The 26,151-nt window shown below is 36.9% G+C and overlaps 1 protein-coding gene across 1 annotated transcript in view; it reads left to right on the forward strand.

Annotated features, from left to right (window-relative positions):
- The window catches only part of ADAMTS19 (ADAM metallopeptidase with thrombospondin type 1 motif 19), a 248,810-nt gene that overhangs the window by 166,616 nt on the left and 56,043 nt on the right, over positions 1–26,151 (forward strand). Inside the window, exons 16-18 of the mRNA XM_056124756.1 lie at positions 4,699–4,819; positions 13,901–13,981; positions 21,701–21,858. Of these exons, the coding sequence (XP_055980731.1) occupies positions 4,699–4,819; positions 13,901–13,981; positions 21,701–21,858 (360 nt within the window). The remainder of the gene's footprint in view (positions 1–4,698; positions 4,820–13,900; positions 13,982–21,700; positions 21,859–26,151) is intronic.

The following is a 26,151-nucleotide window of genomic DNA, read 5'->3' on the forward strand; positions in this document are numbered from 1 at the left end:
TAAAAGGATGAAGAAAAAAAAGACAGGATGTTGATGTATTATTGACCAGATTGTCCTCTTAATTAAATATGACCTACTTTGAAACTTCTTTTCTTCATTGTTATAATGAGTTTGGGCTTGATGATCTATAATAATCTGCTAGTAGTTGTGAGAATCTGAAAATTTGATGCTGCCATGTACATATTATAACTATAAAATGATAATACTTCTGAGATTGTCAAAACAGTTTGGACCAAAAATTTAAGTGCATGCACTGCTCCATGTCTTTTGTCTAAGAAGGAGCAAAAACTGTAAATTCAGTCCTGTTACTTTCTATCTTTCTTTTCTTTTTTTTTTAAACTGGATTAAAAACATCCAAAATGTATTTATCCTTATACTTATTTTTTAAAAATGTTTTATTTAATATTGTGAAATAGATCATTACAAAGCTGTTCATGATTGGGTTTTCAGTCATACAATGATCCAACACCCATCCCTCCATCAGTGTACATTTCCCACCACCATTGTACCCCGTTTCCCTCCCACCATCCTCCAACACCCCGCCCTCTCCCCACACACACAAAGCCTATCTCTATGGCAGGTACTTTTCTTCTTTCTCCCTCTCCTTTTAGTGCATTTTGGTTTGCAGTACAAGTATTAAGAAGTCATTGTGTTTAGGGTATTCAGCATTTTTATTGGGAGGGTAATATACATTTTATGTATGTATGTACACGAATATATATCAGGGAGGTAAGGCTTTTTTAATGGGTGGCAGCTTTGGAATGTGGCGTTACTGCTGAGGGTTCTGGGAGTCCAGGGAGATGGAGGAAAATATCCCATTCTGACCCCGAAAAAGCCTGGATATTTTAGTCACAAAACCTGCATATCCGAATTTTCAACTTCATTCATGGTGGTGCTGGGGTTGGTTCATGGCCATGACTCCCAGTGCTTCCAGGGGTATAGGGTAGTGGGAGGAGTTTGTACATCCTAACTCTGAGAAAGACTGGAGATTTCAGTCACAAAACCCTCATATCCTAATTTTCAACATGTTAATATCTCCATGAGGTCCATCCCTAGACAGTGGAGTCTGGCCGGGGTCAAGGTAACAATTTTGGATTGTGGAAGAAAGTGGTTGCCGGGGGCTCTGCTTGCACAGGCACAGGATGACTGCCTCTCCTCTCCCCACCCCCACCCACACACTGATTTACCCTGGTCTGTTCAACCTAATGAAGGTCCAAGTTTAACTATGGCTTTTGATCTCTTTTGAGATTTATTTATGGGTCTTTGAAGCAAGACCTCTGAATCAGAGGTGGTTTGTGGGTGTGGCTCCCCCATACCTAACTTTTGACTGTTTAATTTCTTGGGAAACTTGGTCCCAAGCTGTTGTGGTCCAAACAGAGGTGCAGCAGCAATTTTGGAGTTTCAGGAAGCCCAAAGGTACCATCAGGCTGCTGATGCACTTGCCCCATGGGTACAGGTTGACCTGCTGGTGGCACGGCAGCCCTCCTGTTGCTTTCTAGAAAGTAATTTCAATAAATTTAAAACAACAGATTTTCAAATGGATATCTATTTTTCTTGTCACAATTAAACATTTAATTTTATTTCTTCTTTTAAAAACTTAGCTTTTACTATGTATACACATGTAATTTATTTATCATTGTCATAATAGTACTATACTGCATGATAATGGTAATTCATTTATCATTAACAATGTATATACACACATACAAAATTCATTCGTCTTTGAGAAAGTAGAAATTCAATTAGAGAACGAGCAGCTTTGTGGAAAAATTAAAGACCAGATACAAGGAATTACTAGTCATAGTTCTACTACTGTCTCAGATTGGCCTTCCCTGAAAGATGAATGTGCAAGAAATTGAATTCCAAGTGCTTTTCTAGCATCTCTGTAGAAAGGTCAGGATCGGGCTCAGGGAGAAATTGAACTGTGGTGTAACTACAAAACCTCTGCTATCTATAAAACTGATTGCACACTTATCTATGCATTTTTTTCAGAACCATATATTATGCAATTAAAGCTTTTAACTTCATTTTACCATTTTATGTAAGTCTGTCAGATTAGTATCTTGAATTAATTTAATTTTCAAAAAGAATTATTTTTTTTACGGTATATGCCAAATGCAATAGCCTAGAATAGCTTTTCACTTAACGGTGCCATGGAAGCCAGATCTTTTACAGAGACCCCAGCTAGACATTAAAGTTATAGCAACAACAACAAAATTTTTGCACCAGTGCTAAGTGAATTTGAAGATTAAAATTAAAGGTCTATGAAATAGAGTGTGACTTCTGACAGCTTTGGGATACTTGAAAAATTCTGGCTTTTTAAGTAAAATGTCTCATTGAGACTTTCAGTATAATTAAACACATGCCTCTTACACACACACACACACACACACACACACACACACACATCACACATACAACTCCCCTTTGACAATCCTCTCTACTGAGTTTGGCAGAATAGAGCATTTTACTTTATCACAAAATATAAGCACTGAAGCCAAATATAGAATTCTGAACTTGTCGAATACACTAATGAGCATAATTGAAAATTGACAGTGTTCAGAGGCAGGGTGAAGGAAATAATCCATTCCAGCTCTAAAATAGTAACAGTGATGTAATGCAATGTATGTATGGTGGGTATAGTGAATAATACTGTATTTTAAATTTGAAAGATGATAAATGTGTGGGGTTTTAAAGCTTTCATCACAAGGAAAATAATATATGTAGTGGATATTAACTAGACTTAATGTGATGGTAATCATTTTATGGCACCTATAAACATAATATAGTTTAATGTTACACTCTTGAATTTAATATAATGTTAGATGTCAGTTATGCCTCAATTAAAGAAAAGGAAAGAAAATCAAGAGCTTTCTGCTGGTGATCCCACTTGGCTCTGTAACCATTAAGGAATAGGTTAAAGAAAGTGTGATTCTGCCCTGATAATCTTTGTCAAGAGTTTGACAGTGGCATTTTAGTTTCTGCTGCCAGAGAAATGGTGTTGCCTGCTCTGTGGAATTGGGCCTCTATTTTTGAACTCGTGTGAGACTATCTTGATCCTTGAAAAAAAATTATGAAAAATTTTCATTGTATGCTAACTAGACATGATTATAGACATATGTCTAACTCTAACTTTTTGTTTTTAAGACATAATAATCCAATTATTACAATTCAAAACAAAAAAATCCCTAATAAGTAAGCAGGTTCAAACTTGTTTACTATTTAATTATTTTATTTTCATACTCTATTTACTTCCATACAAGCTGAATGCTGGGGATGGAGCAATGAAATGAAAGTGCTTCTATAGTTCACACCACTTTAATCTGGTTTTTTTTTTTTGTCATTTGTAGCTAAAGAACAGTTTTTCCTAACTCTAGGGATCCCCAATTTTTTTTCTAGGTTCCTGCTGAGTGAACTCTTCCCCTGCCTTTGTTTTGAATATTTCCTGTGGTGGCTACCTCTTTCATCCAGACACATTTTCTTCATTTCTCCCTGGATAAGCTTTGACTTGCAGATCAGAAAGGAATACCCAGGAAGGCATTGTTTTGTCTACCTCTTGACACTAATAGCAACACCCCCATGCCCCTTGACAAAAGGATCAGAGGAAAAGGTGCTATGTTATGCAGGTTTAAATCCGATGAAAGTCCCTAGACATTCATCCTACAGCTGCACTTTATAATCTACTCATTTCCTCCACATCAGACGATCTCGTTTTCCTATTTAATATATCTTAAGAGTTCCTTTAAAATTATTGTGAAACTTGTTATAAATGGATGCCATTGATCATGATCCCTTTGTTTCTAACAATATTGACAGATCAATTTCTGCCCTTTGAGTATGTACAGCATTGTAAAATCTGGTTATGTTCTGTGAATATCAAAAGAGACTAACATATTTATTATGTAAGAACCTATGATTTAGTCTCAGAAGGTTCATTTTAAGGGAATTCTTAAGTGAATCAATAAAAAATGAATTCACCATTGTTCATACTTTCTTATAGCTGCCATAGAATGTGAGTGGTTCTCAGATCCCTGTGCTACGTGCCAAAGACGATAGGGATAGAGTTTATTTGTTAGCTACAGTGAAAACAAACATTTATATATGGTTTCAGAATACTTGTATCTAGCAATTGTTTTGCAACCACTTTTAGAAGCAAATTCATCCAGATAGTTAACTCTATGTTGAGTTGAATGATTTAGATTAATCATGTTATATTTAATTGAAATATGATTTCATTTGATATATATAAATTGCATCTGTATCAATATTTTTATGTTTCCTTTAGTTATAATTTGTTTCTTTAATATAAGAAAAGTGGCTGGAGATATAGTACAGTAGAGGGGTTCAGGCATTTGCTTTGTTTGCTATTGACCCCAGTACCTCATGTAGCTCTCCAAACACCATATAATGCTCCTGAGCACTGAGCTGAGTGGTCTCTGAGCACCACCAGAAGTGGCTCAAGTCCCAAACCCTCTCCCCTAATACTCTCATCACCATCCTGCTATTTTAGGACACTTGACAGTCTTTGAAATGAATCTGTTGAATTCATTTGCAGCAGAGAATAGAGCATTTTACGAATTTGTCAGTTGAATATAACTATAGAGACTAGAGTTGTCCTAAACTAGTGAGTGGTTCTAAAAGAAAAGTACAAAGATAAATAACTGATTTTATGTTGTGCTTTTCATCTTCTCATTACAGAAGGTTGGTTGTGATGGTTTATTAGGGTCTCTGGCAAGAGAAGATCATTGTGGGGTATGCAATGGCAATGGAAAATCATGCAGAATCATTAAAGGAGATTTTAATCACACGAGAGGAGCAGGTAATTTTTTTAAATTTTATTTTAATTAAAGCACTGTGATGTATAGTTATTCATAGTTGAGTTTTAGATACAATATGTCCTAGCATGGATCCTGCCACCAGTGTCAACTTCCCTTCACCAAAGAATGTTTCAAGGTTCCCTCCTCTACCTCCCTAACTCCAGGCTGCCATCTTGCCAAGCACCTTTTTAAGGTTAGTTGTTAAAGTTTGGGTCTCATGATTTTAGTGTTGTTTATCTGCAGTTTGAATAGTTTTATTATTCTTTAACACCCCACATGTACCTGAATCTCCTTAACCCCTGCCTCCTTGTTCTCCAGAAACTCTTTTGTTTCTTTTATTTTCTTTCAGGAGCAGATAATTATTTATTTTTTAAAATTAATAATTCAAACAGCTTTTGAAAAGAGAGATCACTAAGCTCAGGAATCACTGTTCTGATTCTATTGAAAATTCTTGCAGTGGGTATTGGACAGTTTTTCATGATGATATATAATACAAGTAATAAAAGCCATAAATTCCAACTAGGGGGGCTGGAGTGATAGCAGAGCAGGTAGGGTGTTTGCTTTGCACACGACCGACCCGGGTTTGATTCCCAGCATCCCATATGGTCCCCTGAGCACCGCCAGGGGTAATTCCTGAGTGCAGCACCAGGAGTAACCACTGAGCATCGATGGGTGTGACCCAAAACGCAAAAGAAAGAAAGAAAGAAAGAAAGAAAGAAAGAAAGAAAGAAAGAAAGAAAGAAAGAAATTCCAACTAGTCCATTTCCCAATAATGAAAATATGAAGTCATCTGTTGTGCATTTAATAAGTTGGGGCAGCAAGGGAATAATCAAATTTGCATTGGCTAATGTTATCAGTTTCTACAGACATTTATGACAAAGCATAACATTCAACAGAATATAATGATTTATAATTGCCTGCAGCAGTGACAAAGCATTAATCTTCAGGTTTTCAGCTTTCTGCTTTTGTTATTCTTACTGTTTTTACTAAACTCAAAGCAAGTACATTTTTGGAAAGAGTGTAGCCTGCTGTTGCATAGTGAAAACCCTAACAAGGAAATCTGAAAGTGTGAGTTGCTGTTCCAGATTATTAACAACAGGCAGTCTTCCTTTCTTGTTTTGCTTCAGTCTTCCTTTCTTGTTTTGCTTATTTATCTGTCAGTAACATTCAGGAGAAAGATTGATGGAATAGCTCTCAACAATCTATATGGTGTTCATTTTAAAATACTACCGGATACCAAAAGTGGTATCATCCAAATTAAAAATAATGCACATAAAAATGTGTACTTTATACCCAGAAAATGTTTTATATTCAGGTCCTCAAGCTTACCTAGAAAAAGCAAATATTTTTGCATTGATATTACCACCTTACCTGTGTGTCTCTTGAATCTGCATATTATTTGTGAATTTATTCTCACCATCATTAAGATACTAATGATGAATTTCACCATTTTATAGTTTCAAACTCCTTTCTTGTCCATTAGAACAAAATAAAATGAATGAGACTAAAATTGGTATGTATTTAAGTAAAAGACCAAGTCATTTGTACATGACTACTGACAAAAATTGAATTTTAGATAAAGGAACTTTGTTCAGAAAAGAAAACTAGGCAGAGCTCCTTGAAGTTGATAGTAAGCCCTTTCAAAAGCCTCCACAGAATTAAAAATGAGTTAGTTCAAAGATCTCAAAAACTCAAAAATAATGAATGCCTTGGGTAAGTTGCAGAACCAAATCTCAGTCTCCAAAGCTGTGAAAAAACTGACGGGTCATACAAGTCAAAATCTGTCAGAGCTCATTTAGAAAAGTCCTATTTTCCTGTAGCTGACTCCCAGGTGTTACACTTCCAACTGATAAGTACATTCACAGTCAGCTTTTCTGCTTGGTTATGATGAGAAAGGTTTTTATAATACAGAAGTTCAAATAGACTGAAAGATGGAAGAGCTTTACTATACTAGAACTTTTAAAGAATACTCTGATCTAATTAATATGCATGAAACTAGTTCATTAAAAATACTGATATATATTCAGGATTGGTATGTATAATTATAACTACTCTTTTTTCCCCCACTAAACTTATAAGACAGAAGTATTGGTAAAATAATTAGATGCTTTTTATTCTGTCCTTACTTGGGTTAACCTGTTTCCTCCTTCCCAAATTCAACTTCAAACTCATTTTCACTGTTCTTTAACCTCTAGTTCATTTGTTGATTTGCTATAGGTAAATTATGTTTACAACATTTGTCACTTGAAAAACATCTGAAATGCCTATGGCATTAAAATTAATATTGTAGAGACAAGTTCCTGTCAATTGCTCACAGGGAAGAGAGCAGGAATCTTTGCTCAGACCTTAACATCTTAGGTGCCGAGTTCCCTGCCCATCTCTAGCAGGTCTCGTACTAATGTCTCTTTCCTTCTCCAAGCTATTACATTAGTAAGCCTTCTCCAGTTTTCTTACATTAGTTTACTAAACTTTCTTCCTCCGGTGCCTTACATTTAAGAATATTGTTCTCTCTACTTCCTCTGTGCTTCGTTAAGAAGATTGTGACATCCTAGGGCTAAGTCTTACACAGCAATTGATCTCAGTTCTCACGTCAGTTTTCAGTAAGATACTCCCTGAATCATCTCCATCCACCTCTTAACCTCTAATGACTACTTAAGGAACACTCTAGTATCCATGTGATGTACTTCAAACCATATTTGGAAATTTTTTGTCATTGATCTTTCTTTCCCCACAGATCATAAACTCAGTGAAGAAAAAGTTCATGGGTATTTTTGCTCAGCACTATTTTCTCAACAACCAGCAGAGCACATGATCCATTAATATTGCTAATTTCATACCCATCAAATGTTTCATTGTTGAGAACTTTAAAAAATTAAAACTTGTGAGTGCTTAGTATTTATGTTTTATATTCATATTTATATTCATATTATATGAAGTATTACTTCATCTATTTATGACTAGGAATTTTGTGTTTCTCTTCCTTTTGAATTTTCAGTTTCTCTTGAGACAATTTTATGTTTATAGTTTATGGACTTCCTAGAATTTCTGAAAGGAATTTCAGGCTTATGTTAGTCCAGTTGGCCGTGACACGTGCAGTCGCATATCAGAATTTTCAGTCCCTGTGCTCTATTTAGTTTGCTAAATCATTTTTGTTGGAGCTAGAAAATAAACTCAGAACGTTTGGGGGCTTTTTCTTTTTTCTGAGTGCATTTATCATGTCTTTCATTGTACCTTTTCTAGCCAGGGTATCATTTATTTAAAGAAATTTTTATGGTAAATTGTGTGTTCAGTTGTGGAATTATATAATTAATGACATGCAGTTGAAAAGGATATAAAATGTGTTACTCTGAGTGTTAGAGGTGATAGTGTGATTTTGTGGGGAACACGTGCTTTTAGGTGTTTTTGGCCATATGCTTTCCACAGCAGTAGGAGAATCACGGCTTCATGTTTTTATTTTTATTTTTTTATCTCCTTTTAGTCTGTTTGTTTTTTGTTTTGGGTTCACACCCAGGAAGGCTCAGAGTAACTCTGCACTCAGTAATTATTCCTGACAGTGCTTGTGGGATCACATGGGATGTCAGGGATAGAACCCAAGTTGGCCAGGTGCAAGGCAAACACCCTACCCTACCCATTGTACTATCGTTCTAATCTCGCATGTGTTCTATTTATGAAGTATAGTAACAGAAAATGCATAGTGGATTCAAAAAGACGTGAGTTAACTGACCACGGTCTTGAGAGGAGTAGTTTTTTCTCTACCTTTATTTTCACATTCATAAAATGGGAAGTGTACCTAGGATGATATTGTTGTGGTTAAATGCAATAGTTTAAAGTACCTACCACAATGATTAGCATATATAGCACATAGCATTTTAAAACATAGCATTTATTATTTCTACTAAGAACACTTAAAATTAGCATTTTTAAGATAGCTGATTAACAACTGTCTTTCTGGTAATGAAATTGAATCTTCCAATGTATAAAGAAATATGTTCACAGATCAGAGAGATAGTATAGTGAGCAGGGTTCTTGCCTTGCATGAGGCTGACACAGGTTCAATCCCTGGCACCACATATAGGCCCTCAAACTCCAGCAAAATTTATTCCTGAGCGCAAAGCCAGGAGTAAGCCCTGACCACCACTGGGTGTGACCCCAAAACAAACAAAAAATGTCCAAATTAAGAACAATTTTTTTTAATTTTTAAATTTTATTTTTATAAGGTTGTTCACATTGATTACATTCAATATTTCAACCCCAATTCCACCACCATTATACCTTTCCACCACCATTATTTTGAATTTTCCCACTAAAGAACAAATTTATAACATTAATATAAGAAGCATTATTCTGGGCTAGGGAGATGACTAAAAGGGCAGGGGCACATGCTTTACATTCAGAAGATGTAGGTTCAGTCCCTGGCACCACATGTTTACCAGAGTCCAAAATAAAAAAACAACTCTATTCCAACTTTCAAGCTCAAGATAGCTAATAATAAACTCATTATCTATTTTTTTTTCTTTTTGAGTCACACTCGGTGATGCACAGGGGTTACTTCTGGCTCATGTACTCAGGAATCACTCCTGGCAGTGCTCAGGGGACTATATGGTATGCTGGGAATCGAACCTGGGTTGGCCACATGCAAGGCAACCACCCTATCAGTGTGCTGTTGCTCCAGCCCCCAACTCATTATCTTTTTAATGCTCATTCTCATTATGCTAAAATGGCTTATGTGAGGAAAAAATAGATAGATGCCCATTCATTGATTTTCTTTCTCCAGATGTCTTTGTTTAACCTTTTTCTTCCTTAAACTTAGTTCAACTCACTCATCTTTTGTAATTTGTTTACTTAATTTGATTTTGGGATCACATCCAGCAGTGCTCAAGGCTCTTGGCCCTGAGCGCCAGGATCACTCCTGGATGACTTGGGGGACAATATTGGCTGCCAGGGATCAAATTCAGGTTAGCAAGGGGCAAAACAGGCAACTCTCTGGGCCCCTCAATTGTCTTCTTAGCTATCCCAATTGATCACTGGGGAATTGGTTTAAGTAGAACTATAAACAAAGATATTACTCTGGTCCTGATGCTCAACATACTTCTGAAATTACTCTAAATTCAGACAGAACATTTGCAGTAGCTGCCTCTATTTTTCTCTCTACTCTCCTTATTGGATGTCCTGAAATTTTACGTTCTTTCCTGCACTTCATAAATTCATTTCCTTAGAGATAGGTGGCAACCTCTTGATTATGAGATCCAGTAGTTTCTATTTAATCACCTTTGCATTTAGTTATCGCATGTTTTCATATAGTTGACAATGTAACTTCTTCCTGAGATATTCTAGCTCATAGGATTCCATGCTGCCAAAATATACCCAATCTCCACCTAATCATAATTATTCTTTCTCTTTACTCTTTCTTGATCTATGTCCAATCTCTGTTAAACACTATAACTGTCTGAGATTAAGTGGCTTTGCTCTATTTCTTTTCTCTAAACCCCTTAAGTGACCATTCCTATGAAGGTAACTCATAAAGGTACATTGTATTCTGTTCTTTTTCTGGATTTTCAGAAGTCCTACAGTTCTTGCTGGCTATTTCCTCAGCACATTACACAGTTTCCATACAAGCTACAAAGCAGAATTTGACTGCTTTGAAGTCCATGTCCCAATAGATGATGAACTATCATCATGCAAATAATGACATACTACACCAAGTGCTTGTTTCCCTGTTTTCAATTAGTTTCCAAGTTCATAATATTTGGTTCCTCAGGGTCACTTCTGAATTTTGTACTTATGCCAATCCTGGGTTTTTATTAGATTTCTGCCATGTTCATTTATAACTATATTACTCAGCATCCTCATACTGTTAGATAAATCTTTCAAACCAGTATATAATGACCAAATTCCTGGTCCAAGTTCCATCAAGCTGCCAATTGATAAATTCAGTGTCTTAGATGGACATTTAAATACTTTAGTTTTGATTTTGGGTTCACAATGGCAGTGCTTGGGAGTTATTCTTAGTTCTATGCATAGAAGTGACCTCTGGCCATATTTGGGGGACCATATATGTTGCTGGGATCAAACAGGTCAAGTCACATGAAAGGCAAGTGCCTTAACTCCTGTACTATCTCTGGCCACTTAAACTCTCTTGAATAGCACTATTTTATATCTTACACCCACCAACTGCCCCTGGTGCCATGTAATCCCATCAATGGCCAATACCCAGAGACTATAAAACCAAGCTCCCAGGAGCGGCCACACTTGCGGCCACACTACTTCTTATTGTCCAGTTCTCATTCTCAGAGAACCCGACAGGCTACTGAAGAGTATCCTGCCCGCACTGCAGCATTTGGCAAGCTCCCCGTGGCGTTTTTGATATGCCAAAACCCAGTAACAATAATGGGTCTCATTCCCCTGACCCTGAAAGAGCCTCCCATGTGGCACTTAACAAAATCTCAGGGCTAGGACGAATGGAGATGTTACTGGTGCCTGCTCGAAGAAATCAATGAACAACGGGATGACAATGATTTATATATTCTTCTTATTTTGAGGGGTGGGGGTGATTGCTCAGGGCTTAATCCTGGCTCTGCACTAATGGGTCATTCCCGACAGTGTTCGGGGAACAATATGCTGTGCGTGGGGTCCAGCTGGAGTCTACCACATGGAAGATGAGCCCCTTCACACCTGTCCTATCTCCCTGGCCCTATATTTTCTTCCTTGTCAAGATATTTTATGTGCAATTTAAAATATATTTTGAGTGCTTTGCTTTAGATACTGTGAACATATCCATCTATATTTTCTATTTTATATCCTTTCCATATTTTCCTACACTTTACCTTAATTTGGGGGAATGGGGAAGTAGTCCACAGCTGTTCTCAGCAGGCCTAGGGCCATTTCTGGTAATACCAGGCCAGTCAAGCTGGCAATTCCATGCTTGGTACTGAGGATGTGGTGTTGTTTGGGTTTTACAGTACCAGGGACCACCAGGGCCACCAGGTAATGCTCAGGGATATCACAGTGTTATTTAATAGACCTTACAATGCCAAGAGTCCAGTTGGGGCATCTTCATTCTAGCCAAGAGCCCTAATGGTTGAGCTGTCTCCCAGGCCCCTTCTTTGAAGGTAGATTATCCATTTGCTTCTTTGTGAAACAAAGTTAGAAAGTGGGGAGGAGAAGGAAGTGGTTGTGGCCATAGAGCCAGGTAAGACACTTGCCTTGCAAGCACCTGACCCAGGTTCTATACCCAGCACCACAATATTATTCCCGCAGCACTGCCAGTAATGATCCCTGAGCACAGAGCCAGGAGTAATCCCTGAGCATCATCTGATGTGGGCCCAAACAAACCAAAAATAGCAATGATGCTTCTGAGTAGTCATGTAATTAGTCAAGATAGACAGTTTTTTCCTTCAAGGTAGACAGTTTAAGATACATTTGGCTTATATTCCTCCGTAGGGAATTAACCCTATAATCTTGCATCTCATCTTTTTTATATAATATTGAAACTCTATTTTGCTCACTTATAACAAATCATTATACTTTGTCTTTTTCATTCAATTGAAACAATGTTAGAAAGCAATCATCTACGTTGACTTCTTTTTATTTTTATTTGTTTTGGGGGGCTCGACCAGTGGTGTTCAGAGTTCACTCTTTACTATGCTCAGGGATTACTCCTGGTGGATCTTGAAGGAAATTATGGGATGCAGGGGATAGAATCCAGGTTAGCTTTGTACAGGGCAAGTGTCATTCTGGCTATACTAGTTCTCCAGTCCTTCCCTGCAGGATCTCAATATATACAAAGAGGCACTTGGTATTTGTTTCAGCTTGCACTGATGACTATTTTGTTCATGTAACAGATACTACTGCTGATGGGACTGTATAGTAAGTAGGGCACTTGCTTTATGTGCAGCAGATCGGGGTTCAATCCCTGGCATCTCATGTGGTCCTTCAGGCACTGCCAGAAGTAATTCCTGAATGTAGTGACAGAAGTAATCCCTGAGCATTGCTGGGTGTGGGCCAAAAACTAAAACATCCCCCAAAAAGATGATGCTTTTTAAGTTTTTTGTTATTGAAAATTGAGTAAGTGTTCGTGAATGGAAATTATGATTCCAAAAACACATGCTTCTAATTTCAGACACTGCCACCAGAGGGGTGTCTGCTACCATTTGGTACACTACGCTAATTGCAAACAGTTTCAGGAATTCATATAATCAATCGGAGACATTTCTGGGATGAACAGTTGAGCCTTTTAAAAAGTATCCTTGACATTAAGAGTTTTATCAGATATCTGCGGTTACATAAAATAATATTTATTATCACTTATGTTAGTTTAAAACAGAGAACCATTTAGGAAAAGATGGGTGTCTGCTCCATCGCTATTCTAAACTAAAGGAAGTCTGTGTTTTGAATTTTTCTACACTCTCCTTATGCCACTTAATCTTACTTTGTTTAAAGCATTACATTCCTAACATCTGTTGAAAACCCTTTTCTAAGAAATGCTTATTGTGCCTTGAATAGAAGGTTCAGGTGAGACTAGATTGCTGGTGGCACTTCTACTAACTCTGGCTCCATTTCAAGGCTTTTGTTAATCTCCACGGGGGAGTACTCCTTCCTCTTATCCTATGATCAACTACTCCAGGAACTGATCGGGCCAGCTGTATTTCCTGCAGCTGTATTTCTGTCCTCCTCACACATTCTAACTTACCGCAGTGCCCAGAGCAAAGTCTGCTGTTATTTGCGCTGATCCAACATCATCCTCTTGTGTTTTGAACCTGCTATCCTGTAGCACTTTTTCTCTCTTTACAATTCCTAAGATGCCATTGGGGGCTTTTGTTGGGTTTTTTGTTTGTTTGTTTGTTTGTTTACATAAAACACATTTGCCTATTTGTTCTTGATGTTTGACCTGTGGACTCCACAGCTTTTCAAGATACTTCACTTAAAATTATGATAACTTGTATATATAAACTTCCCCTCCCCTTTATATAGGTATTGAAATACCATAGCAAAAGACAAAAGAAAAAAAAAGTGGGCAAAAGTCCAGTTAAGAAAAGACATTGTATAAAAGCCCCAGATTAATTTATGATTATTGACTCTTCCAGGTTACGTAGAAGTTCTGGTAATACCTGCTGGAGCAAGAAGAATCAAAGTTGTGGAGGAAAAGCCTGCACATAGCTATTTAGGTAAGCTGGTTATAGACATGACCAAACTTATACAAGTGTGAGCCCAGATAGCTGTCCAGAGGGTTCCATGAGGCAGAGGAAATTGATCCATTTCTTGTTGCATATTTGGATAATTCAGGGAGCGTCTCTTAGTATATCAAAGAGGAATTTTGCCCTGCTCTTGTAGGGATTTCCTAGGAGCAAAAGCAACTTGGTTGTGTGTGTGTGTTTTTTTTTTGGAGGAACTAGGAGTTGGGGGCGGAGGGGTATATATTTACTCATTATATATTTATTATATATTTACTCTGATGATAGCTTCTTTTGATGTGCAAAAGTTTTAGTATTTCTTCACATATTATTCCTTTTTTCTTTCACATATTTCTTTCATATAGTATTCCTTTGTCTTTTTTTTTTTGGTTTTGGGTGTCACACCTGGCAGTGCTCAGGGGCTACTCCTGGCTCTGTGCTCAGAAACCATGCAGTAAAGCAAAATAAATCTAGGCCTCCTCAGTAGGCATGTGCTTGGCTGTTGAGCTACCTCTCCAGCTCCCTTTTCTTATTTTCAAATTAGATTAGTGGCTGATTTTGTTGTTGACGATGAGTTTTAGGAGCTTGCCATTCTGGATATTACTTTTAAAAATATTTTATTTTAAAAATATTTATTACCATTTGTTATATATTTATGCTAATGAAAGTTTCTTTTGATATGCAAAAGTTTTAGTTTTCAGGAAAATCTGTTTTTTTCTTAAATTTTATTTTCTATATCTTTGGTTTTATAAATAAATCATTGCTAATTCCAGTGCCGTGAAGCTTATGTTTTCTTCCAAGAGTTATAGTTTCAAGTTTCACAGTGGTACATTTTGTGTTAATTTCTATATAAGGTGTTAAGAGTCCAGGTTCATTCTCTTGCATGTGGATACAGTGTTTACAACCCCATTGGTGGAAAGACTCTTATTTCCCACTGAATTGTCTTGGCACCCTTGTCAAAAATCCCTTCATCATATACACAAAGGCTTAATTATATTCTATTTGTCTGTTTGTCTTGTCAGTATTATGTTTATAATCACTCTGTTTTGATTATTACAGCTCTCTTATGTTTTGAAATTAGAAAATATAATTTGAAGTATTCCCCTTTTCAAAATTGTTTTAGCTCTTCAGGAACACTTGAGAATCTGAATACATTTTATGATAGATATCTTTTTCTACTGTGGTTTTGGTAGGGGTTGCAGTGAATTTGTTCATAACTTTGGTTAATAGTAATATATCAATAATGTTAAATCTTATAAACCATGAACATAAGTTTTTATTTATGAGTTTTAAAAAGTCTTTAGTGTTCTGTATTTTTTATTCTATAAGATATGCACCCCGTTGATAAACAAATGATCAAGATTTTCTTTTGCATGCTATCATAAAATCTATTATTTTTGGATTTTTCTTTATTTCAGACTGCTTTAAAGTATAGAAATACTATTTTTGTTTGTTGGCATTGGTTTTGGGGCCATACCTGGCAGTGTTCAGGGCCTCCTCTTGGTTCTGCATCAAGGATCACTCGTAGCAGTGCTCGAATTGGGGAGTTCATCATATGGGGTGTGCCAGGTATTGAATACAGGCTGGTCTCATGCAAGGCATGTGCCCTACCCACTGTACCCTCTCTCCAGCCTCCTGCAACTGATTTTGTGTCTTGCTATTATATTCTACTACTTTTCTGAATTTGATCTAACAAATTTTCAAATTGACAAAAAATTGTTTTTCCCCCTGAGACATTTTAATTATTAATTTATGTTCTTACTGATAGTCTTATTTAAAACTTCCATTTTTTGGTGTGTGGTTCAATCTTGGTAAGTTTTGTATTCCTAAAATTTTGTTTTTTTGATTTAGGTTATCTAATTGGTCCATATACGCTAGTTCATATAATTTTTTTTTCTTTTTGGGTCACACCCAGCGATGCACAGGGGTTACTCCTGGTTCATACACTCAGGAATTACTCCTGGCAGTGCTCGGGGGACCATATGGGATGCTGGGAATTGAACCTGGGTTGACTGTGGGCAAGACAAATGCCCTACCTGCTGTGGTCTTGCTCCAGCCCCAATAGAACTTTTAGTGCTTTTTATTTCTGCAGCAGTCTGTTGTGATCTTTAAGTATTTCTTATTTTAGCCATAAGTATTCTTTTTTCTGCTTATTTGTCAATTTAAATTTTTACCAGATTTATTAATTAACTTCTGTTTTTATTTAATCTATTATTTCTCTGATTTCTGTTTTATTTATCTCTAATCTTTAGTTCTTTTTTTTTCTGGTATCTTCTAATACATTATGTTTTCATTTCTATGTGTCTTGGGAAACTTTCTAATTTCACTTGTGTTTTTTACCTTTGGATATTAGTGTTTTATGTAATTTTTCACAAAATTGTGAATTTTCCTTTTTCTGGAGAGATAGCACAGCAGGAAGGGTGTCTGCCTTGCACACAGCCAACATGGCCGACCCGAGTTCGATTCCTCCACCCCTCTCGGAGAACCTGGCAAGCTACCGAGAGTATTCGATATGCCAGACACAGTAACAACAAAGTCTCCAATGGAGACATTACTGGGCCCGCTTGAGCAAATCGATGATCAACGGGAGGGCCTTTACCCCCCCCCTTTACCCCCCCCCCGGGGGGGGCCTTTTTCTGTTACTGATTTTAACTTCGTTTAATTTTTGGTCATAAATTATACCTTGTAGAATATCTGTTGCTTAGGACAGGTACCATTTGAAAGGGTATTGTTTATTCTAATACCTATCCAAAGTTTGTTATAGATATCATTTTTCCTGAACACCTACTTTCTCTACCATTCCAATATGATGTCATTTCTTTCAATCTGTAACTTCTCTCCATCAGCACAGTGACCCCTAATGAATCATTCCCTCTTCTATTGTTCTGCTATATTTATAGCATTTGTCACTGCCCAGTTTTCATTTTGTTTTATTTCATTCTAGTTTCATTTGTTTTGATGCATGCTTTTGTATTATCAATTTCTATTGTTAATCCTTGCAGGAAAAGATTCTGTCATTTTGCTTAAAACTGTATCTACAGTGACAGAGACTGACAATAAGATGTCTGGGAATAATAAAGACTTTTGACTGAATTTATATAGAAATAATTAATTTTAATTTATATAAGATATATTACATGACTTAAAACTATTAATATGGAGCAGGCATTATATTCATTTACAAACCATATCTGTATGAGGTTAGAACCATCAATTTCCCAATTTTCTAAATCAAAACAGGAGTTGAGATTTCTTGCAGGGACCCATATCTAAAATGCTGATATTTTAAATTTGAAGACAAGTGATATGGTCATAGTATCTGGATTCTATTTTATTTTCATTTTTTAAAGATTATTTTAATTGAATTACTGTGAGGTAGATGCTTATAAAGCTGTTCATTATCAGGTTTTAGTCATACAGTGTTCCAACACCCATTCCTCCACCAGTGTACATTTCCCTGCGCCAGTGTGGCAAATTTCATGATTTCAATTTTCCTAACAGCTGCGTAATATTCCATTGTATAGATGTGCCATTGTTTCTTTATCCACTCATCTGTTCTTGGGCACTGGGGTTGCTTCCAGACTCTAAAGCCTAGTACTTTAACTGCTGTTTACAGATCTTCAGCAATCACTTATTATAGCAAGTCACTGTTTGTGTGCTTCCTATTTGTGGCAACATACTTATCAGTAATATACTCACTGCATAGCTTGTGTGTTGCTAAAACCCCTGAAGCAATGAATAATTGATGTGTTTTGTTGACTCTTATGTCAACAGAAAGGTCTAAGAAATCTCCATCTTTACTGCTTATACTGACTAATCCAAAAAAAATGTTCATTGACTGGGAAATGTTCTGGACCAGTCTCTACTCTAATGCCGAGGCATTGGAACCCCAGGTACAGAAGGAGGCGACTCTGGAGATGGTCATTAGGATTCCCCTCCACCCAGCGCCACCTTCCACCTAATCAGAGTGGTGACGGGCAGGGGAGTAGGGGAACTGGGCAGCCCAAGGGCGGACCCTGAGCCACACTGAGCCCACTTGTCCGCCGCAGCTTTGGGGCCAGCGCCTGCCCGCAAAGCTACCACCGCACACCCGGCCAGTGTACAGTGGCAAACCTCAGTATCTGGATTTTAGATGTTGAATCATATTCTTGCTTGTTTTAATTAAGAGAACTTTTTAAAAATAAATAAATAAATAAATAAATAAATAAAAGCATCACTGTATAACTGTATCACTGTCATCCCGTTGTTCATTGATTTTCTTGACCAGGCACCAGTAATGTCTCCATTCATCCCAGCCCTGAGATTTTATTTTTTTATTTTATTTTTTTAAATTTGATTAAATCACTGTGAGATAGTTACAAGCTTTCATGTTTGGGTTACAATCACACAATGATCAAACACCCATCCTTCTACAGTGTACATTCCCTACCACCAATATCCCCGGCATACCCCCCCCCTTTCCCACCCTCCCTTTGCCTCCATGGCAGACATGATTCCCCATAATCTAAGAGAACTTTTTGTGTGATGTCCATATAAGTGGTCATCATAAGATTCAGGGTACACTCATGGCGATATTCAACCAATTGGACTGGTGGTTTCAACACTCTGGCCCTGTGGTCTAGACTACTAGGGCAACACCCAGGAGTGCTCACGGTATTTCCATAACTACACCAGGTAGTTCTTGCGCTGGATGCTAGGGGTTCTTTGGGGGTTCAAAGTATTTACCTCTGGCTTCCATTCTCTTCCCCAAGCCCACCTTTGCTTTTACTAATCCTTGCCTTTCATATAACCTTTGTAATTTTTAAGCATGTGTCTTATATGAATGAATTTTCCTTAATTTCTATCCAAATTATCATTTTTTCATTTTTGGTGAATGTGACCTACTGTATAGCATTGACTTGTGGTACATTTCATGAAACAATTGTGTTCTTCAAACATCACCTCCTATTCTAGATGACATCTTTGTTTCTCTGTTGCTGAACTCTATAAACATTAATCTCAAATTAGGTGTAGCCACTAAAAGACCACTCACTTGAAAGGTGGAATTCTGTATCTGTGTTAAATGTCTGGGTCTTTGTCACTCCCCTTGGACTGAGTAGCATCAGGCCTAAGTGACTGGGGTCTTTTGCTAATATAAAGAAACAGCATTTGCACTTCTAACTATCCATAATACTAGTCTAGAGATCAAATTAATGTTGAAAATACTGATCATTGCTTTCATGTTTATTAAAGAATTTACTATGTTTCCCAAGGACATTCCTAACTGAAATAATAGAACTAAAATAAAAATAGTGATGGAGCCAGAAAGATACTTGTTAAGGAAGGCACTTGCATACAGCTCACCCAGGTTCAATCCCCAGCACCCCATATGGTACCCCAATTTCCACCAGGGGTGAACCCTAAGTATAGATCCAGGAAAAATACCTGAGCATCACCTAGTATGGCCCAAAAAATTGATGAAGCAAGGGTGCAAAAATAAGGACAAAGCCTAGCTGCCTAATCTTGACAGGGAAAAAGGAATAGGGAAACCCCACTGCCTTCTAGAGACATTAAAGTTGAGGTGGTGGAACTTGTTGGGGAAAAAATGTGTTAAATTATCGAGGCAAAGATTCCAAAATGCCTTCTATGTTCATGGTTTAAACAAATGGTCAAGTTATAAGGCTATTATTCAATAAGGATTCATGAATAAGGTGCAAACTTAGAAAAAAAAGAAATAACACAAGATTAAAAGCCTTAGATTTCAAGGCTAAGGAATGATAGAGAAAAGATAGCATAAATCATGTTTTCTAAAAGCTCCTTTGGGTGTAGGAAGGAAGTTAGTGGAAATCGTCATCTGAAATAACGTTAGCAAAAAGAAAATAGATCATTTTTTGGCAAACTAATCATTCTTTAACAAATTAACTTGTCTACATGAAACTATATATTATCTCATAAGAGACATTTTATCCCCTCCCAAAACAATTATTCTTTTTCATTACTCTTGCTTTAACCTTTTCCCATATGGAATCATTATCTTCTTTTTTAAAGATATGGTTTTGCTATTTTGTTAATAATTTATCACAAAACCTTAAATAGGGAAAACTTCAGACAGAACATATATCTTTACAAAAATCATTGTAATTTTGTGACTTGAAAATCCAGAAATGGTCTTCTGGGTTCAACTTCCCTTGCCTGCAGTCTTAATGCAGCCTACGATGATATGCATCCCAGTAAAAACAATTCAAAATGTTAAAATGCAGAAGGAGGAAAAATGTATACTTTTAATTTGATCTCCCAATGGACAAGAAATTAAAGAGCCCTCAAATGCTAAAAGTAAGTGAGAAAAGGAAGCCCAAGTATTAAGTTGACTGGAGCCCCACTTATGCTTAATCCTGAGGACCAGCTTAGACTTTCAGAGTCAGGGATACTTTAGACAGAAAGCAGGGCCCTTGGCTCTTTCCACAGGAGAACCTCTAATAGGAGACCCCCCTATATTAAACAAGGACCCCAAAGGACTGCAAGGTCAGTGCCAAGGAGAAGTGAAATGTTTTTGTACCTTAAAAGAAGAAAGGAAATGTGTCTTAGAAAAGCAACCTCTAGAAGTTGTTGTCCAAGAAAAATGCTACTGTGTTCTGCACCACCCATTTTCCTATAAAGTTCAAAGCTCTCAAAACACAACATTGACTTTCAGTTACCAAGGTAGCAGGAATGCAAATGCAAGTCCTCTTGGAAGTATCATATCTTTAAAGGAATTCTATCCAGTCCAACAACTAGAATTTTAGAGTAAAAAATAAATGTTCAAGAAACTCAAAAGAGAGAAAGATAGTTCAATGGGTTGGAACACAGCTTTGCATGCAGGAGCCCCAATCTCCAACACCGCATGAACCCCCAGAAACACTGAGCACAACGCAACCCCTGAGAACTACAGTATTTGGCTCTCCACCTCCCCAAAAATCACACACCAGAACAAAAAAATACGAATAATAGAAATCTGAATTAGAAATAAATAATTGTATCAAGTACAGATTGCCTATAAGTAACTATGGTTAAATTTAAATGTATAAAATTGTAATTTTAAAATCAAAATAAAGAATATCACTATAAAATTGGCTAAGCATGCTTTTAAAGAACCAAATACCATTTTTAAAACAAAATATGCGAACTTCAATCAATAGTAATCAATATAGGAGAAAAAAAATATATATATATCCACTGGGGGTGAGAAGAAATAAAATAAGAGGATATAAATCCAACCATTCCAGTAATAGGACCTGAAGAGACAGTACAGTGAGTAGGGCACCTGTCTTGCACTTAGCTGACCTGAGTTCAATTGCCAACTGTGCATGTAATTCCCTAAGCCCTGCCTGGAGTGATTGCTGAGTGCAGAGCCAGGAGAATGCTCTGGGAACCACCAGGAGTGGTCCCCAAACAATCAATTTAAAAATCCAGTATTTTAAAACAAACAGTTTAATGATCCAAATAGGGGGTGAAGATATCAAGAGTTCCTGGGGACTGGAGGGGACAAAGAAAAAGCGTGCCCACGGCAGTGGCAGAGAGGAGCAGCATTGCGGCATGATGGTGATCATTCCCAAAGAGCCGGTGCTATGCTTTGCCTCTGAAAATATTGACCCGTTCATTGAAAAATGGATTAAAAGTTTTTAATGAAACATGGACGTGGATATTGATCTGTGATACTGACTTATTATTCATTGAATGTTGTGACCTCCTTTCTAGCTCTCCGAGATACTGGAAAGCAGTCTATTAATAGTGACTGGAAGATCGAACACTCCGGAGCATTCAATTTAGCGGGAACCACTGTCCATTATGTAAGACGTGGCCTATGGGAGAAGATCTCTGCCAAAGGGCCCACGACATCGCCTCTCCACCTCCTGGTATGGGAGCATGAGTCTTCATTTTGCCTAGCTACTTCTGGTGCCAACATTCTCATTATGCCTTCTCTACTTGTTTTCTCAAAATATAATTTGGCTTTTTGGTATTTTTATCAAAAATTTACTTTAAGGTTTGATTTCTAAGGAGAAAAATTTACAAGAAGAACAGAGATTTTGTGGATACAGAGTAGAGGTAAATCCCAAGTCAGTAGGAACCTCTTTTTCCCATCAATACATGTTTACTTACCAGAGTGGATGTTTGTAAAAGAGTTCATAGCATCTCATACATTCATGAGCATTGCATAAAGTGACCTTGATAAAAAAGCTATTGTCCTCAGAGAAAATATTTGATAAGTTTACCTAAAAATATTTCCAACTATCTGCACCTATTTTCTTTCTTGTTCTTTTCTTTCTTTCTTTTTTTAATTTTTTGTTTTGGGTCACACCCAAAGGTTCCCAGGACTTATTCCAGGCTTTGTTCTCAGAACTCCTAGAAGGACTTGGAGAACCATATGACATGTGGGGTATTTAACCCAGGTCGTCCATGTGTTAGGCCAAGCGCCTTACCCACTGTGCTCTCTTCATTCCCTTTTCTATATTCTTACAAAGTTGAATGACTCCTGCTAAGAACTGTGAATGTTTGAACACTTGGAATAAGTTTCGTTACCATGAAGTGAAACACTAGCAGAGGACAAATGAAAAATAGCAGCACAGTGTGGCCCTAAGCCCAACCCCATGGCAGGGTCTCATGCCTAGTTGACCATGACCTTAGTTTTTAGTGGGAATAGCTTAGAATCCAGAGGACCAACTCCTCAAGTGGTGTGTTTCTATCTTAATGATGAAGTCTAAAAATCACACTCTTCTACTCTTGCTTAAACCCATATTTGAGACCAACTCTAGAGCCAAAGCAGTAGTACAGCAAAAAGAGTACTTGCTTTGCATGTGGCCGACCTGGGTTCAATCCCCAGCACCTCATATATGTTCCCCAAGATAGCCAATAGTGATCCATGAGAACCAAACCAGAAGTAAGCCCTGAGCACTGCTGGGTATGGCCCCAAAAGAAAAAAAAAAAGACCAATTACAAAGTGTCATCAACAGAATAATCAAAGTGTTTGGTTCCACATTACTTAATACCTTTGTATGTTTTAAGCTGAATTTGTCGCCAACTGGAGACATCTGTGTTACTAGTCTAAGAGCCAGAGGTTAAAATTATTTATTGACCCTTTTGATTTCCTTGCTTTAATGTGCCTGTACATACATGGGGTTCCTGTTTAAATGCTCATTCAGAATTATTTGATCTTGGGTAGAACCAAAGATCTGCCTTTCTAACAGCACAACCCAGGAGGCTCCATGGATCACATTTCAATTAACAGTGTTTTATGTAATTACAATTATTGCATTACCAATAAGAACAAAGGGAAGTAGCAGAGGATATAGTGTCCTTTTGTTCCTGCCCTTAATGTTATTAATTATTTTTTATAAATATAAATTATAATATGTAATAAAAACACTGTCCTCCTGTTTTTCATCGATTTGCTCAAGCGGGCCCAGTAACATCTCCATTGTGAGACTTCTTGTTACTGTGTTTGGCATATTGAATACTCTCGGTAGCTTGCCAGGCTCTCCGAGAGGGGCAGAGGAAATGAACCTGGCTTGGCCAGGCTGGCTGTGCACAAGGCAAATGCCCTACCGCTGTGCTATAAATCATAGTTTATAGAAATTATTAATAATTATAATAATTATTAATTATTATAATCACTTTAATAATTATTTTAATAATTGTGTGTGCTCCACCCCCCAATGCCTTTGAATTCTATTATTTAGTTTGAATTGGTAATGCTGCCCTGAGCCCTAGCCCATCTGCAGGGGGAAAAACGACTAAACAAACATTCTGTGACTCATAATTGGCTCTTTTGATGATCTTGGTTATTTATAATAACATCATCAACAGCAAACATAGTTTTAATGATTGGGTTGCAGAAAATGTCATTCGGTTGCCAGATTATATAAACATGACATAGACTTTTTGGTGAAACAATACTGAGGTCCATTTCCTGAACTCAATTCAAGCTTCATTTTAATTTTTAAAACATTATATATGAGACTTCATTCAGTGTCAGGCACAGGAAGTTTCCTTGCTACACAACCTTTAATAGAACTGGTAATTATTTAGGTTTTTCCTGGAAGCATGAAGCATAATTAAAGTCAGTGAACTATGTCTAAAAGAAGCCATCTATATGACCTGGATTTGCTCAGTAATCCAAGGGAAACTGCACTTCTAAGATATTTTTCTTTAATGACTATCACAGATTGAAAGCCTGTACTGACTTTTGAAAGGCAATCCCTTCTTCTGCCATACTTCACTCTGCCCCTCAACTGAAACACGGTCACACTTTCCTTCTTGCAAAGAAATCTGCCAGATTCAGTTGGTTTCAGAAAGACCCAATGATTTTGTAGCCAATGTCTCTATTTTAAATGGCACAAGATATTTAAGGACAACCTAACCTTTTATTAATAAAAGGGTAGTTTATTAGGGGAAATATGTGTGTTTTCATTAAATTAAGTTGGCAAATAGTGACTATTTCTAAGCTCATTTTATTAATTTTAAAACTATGTAATAATCTGGTTGTGGTTATAAACAAGGTAAGTCAATATCTCTTTTCTGGCAATAGAAAATGCTGTTTTTTTAAGCCAAAATAAGCACTTTAATGTACTTAAAATTAGTACCCGTATGTTATACATGTATAAATTAAAAAGCTGGTATTTTGATTATTGATATAACTGATTTATAATGCCATCAAACTAGTTCCCCTATCGACATGTTGAAATATGTCTTAGTAGTTTTGTTGATACATTGAACAGACTCTTGAAAAGAGGTAGAGAAAATGTAATAGTAGAGTTTAGTCCTTAACCTTGAGTTCATGAATATTTTTACATAAAGTAGAATTAGCATCAGGACCTTGGAGATATTAGAGGGATTAGGGTGCATGCCTGGGACCTTAATTCAATACCAAGCACCACATGGCCACTGAGCATTTTGTTGGCTGCTGATAACCCCCAAGGACCTCCAAGATGTCTCTCATGGTCTTCAGTACTGCAGAGCTCAAGCAGCACCACATCTTCAGACTTTAGCATTCAACCATCTGGTCAAGCTGATTAGCTGAAAAATTGCCAGAAGTTCTCTCCAAAGTTCGCTGAGCATTGCTTTGGAAGTCCTCTCTCAAAAATGAAGGTAGAATTAACGTTGTGAAAATCACCCCTTTACCAAAAGCAATAAATATAATGTTTTCTGTAGCAAAATCCCAGTGGCATTGTTCAAGGAAACAGAACAAACATCACTGCAAGTTTATATGAAAACAAAAAATTCCAAGTAGCCAAAACAATCCTGAGGCAAAAGAAGAATGGAGGTATTACATTCTTTGAATTCAAACTATAATACAAACCTGTTGTAGTCAAACAGTATGGTATTCAACAAAATTTAGATTTACAGATGAACGGAATAGAGTTGAAAACAGAATTAAATCACCACACATATGAATAACTAATTTAGGACAAAGGAGCTGAGAGCATAAAGTAGGGTTAGAAAAGTCTCTTCATTGAAAGTGTTGGGAAAATTGCATAGCTATATGTATAAAAAATAAAATGGATCTCTCTCTAAACAAAAAATTTAAATAAAGACTTGAATTGAAAAATTGAAGAAAATGTGCAAAACACTCTGTGAATATTGCGTTATTGATGTTTTTGTAAATTCAACTCCAATGTCAAGGGAAACAAAATCAAGATTAAACAGCATTATATAAAATTAAAATTCTTTTTTTTAGGAGTACTGCTATTTATTCAGCCATTGATTAGCTGATTGAATTGTGCATGAACTCCACCTTACTTTTTTTTTTCATTTTTTATAATTTTATTTATTGAATCACCGTGAGAGCAGTTACAAAGCTTTTGGGTCTAAGTCTCGGTCATACAATGAAACACCCGTATCTTCACCAGTGCCCATTCTCCACCACCAAAAACCCCAGTATACCCCATCCCACACCCTCCCCCTACCTGTGGGGCAGATGATTTCCACATTACTCTCTCTCTACTTTGATCACATTCAATATTTTGACACCAGACCCACCATTATTATTTGAGATATTACCCCAAAACTCAGATCTGCTGAAAAGGCAATGATAGACAATTTGTGTTCTATTGCTGGTTATGAATAACATATGATGTCGTGTGGCTGCAGTAGTGGCCACGGGATTTTGAAATTCCGAAATTTTAACACTTAAATCTGGAGGGATTTCTGCC

This window comes from Sorex fumeus, unplaced genomic scaffold, assembly GCF_029834395.1.
Source record: "Sorex fumeus unplaced genomic scaffold, SorFum_2.1 ptg000051l, whole genome shotgun sequence".
NCBI classification, from domain to species: Eukaryota; Metazoa; Chordata; class Mammalia; order Eulipotyphla; family Soricidae; genus Sorex; species Sorex fumeus.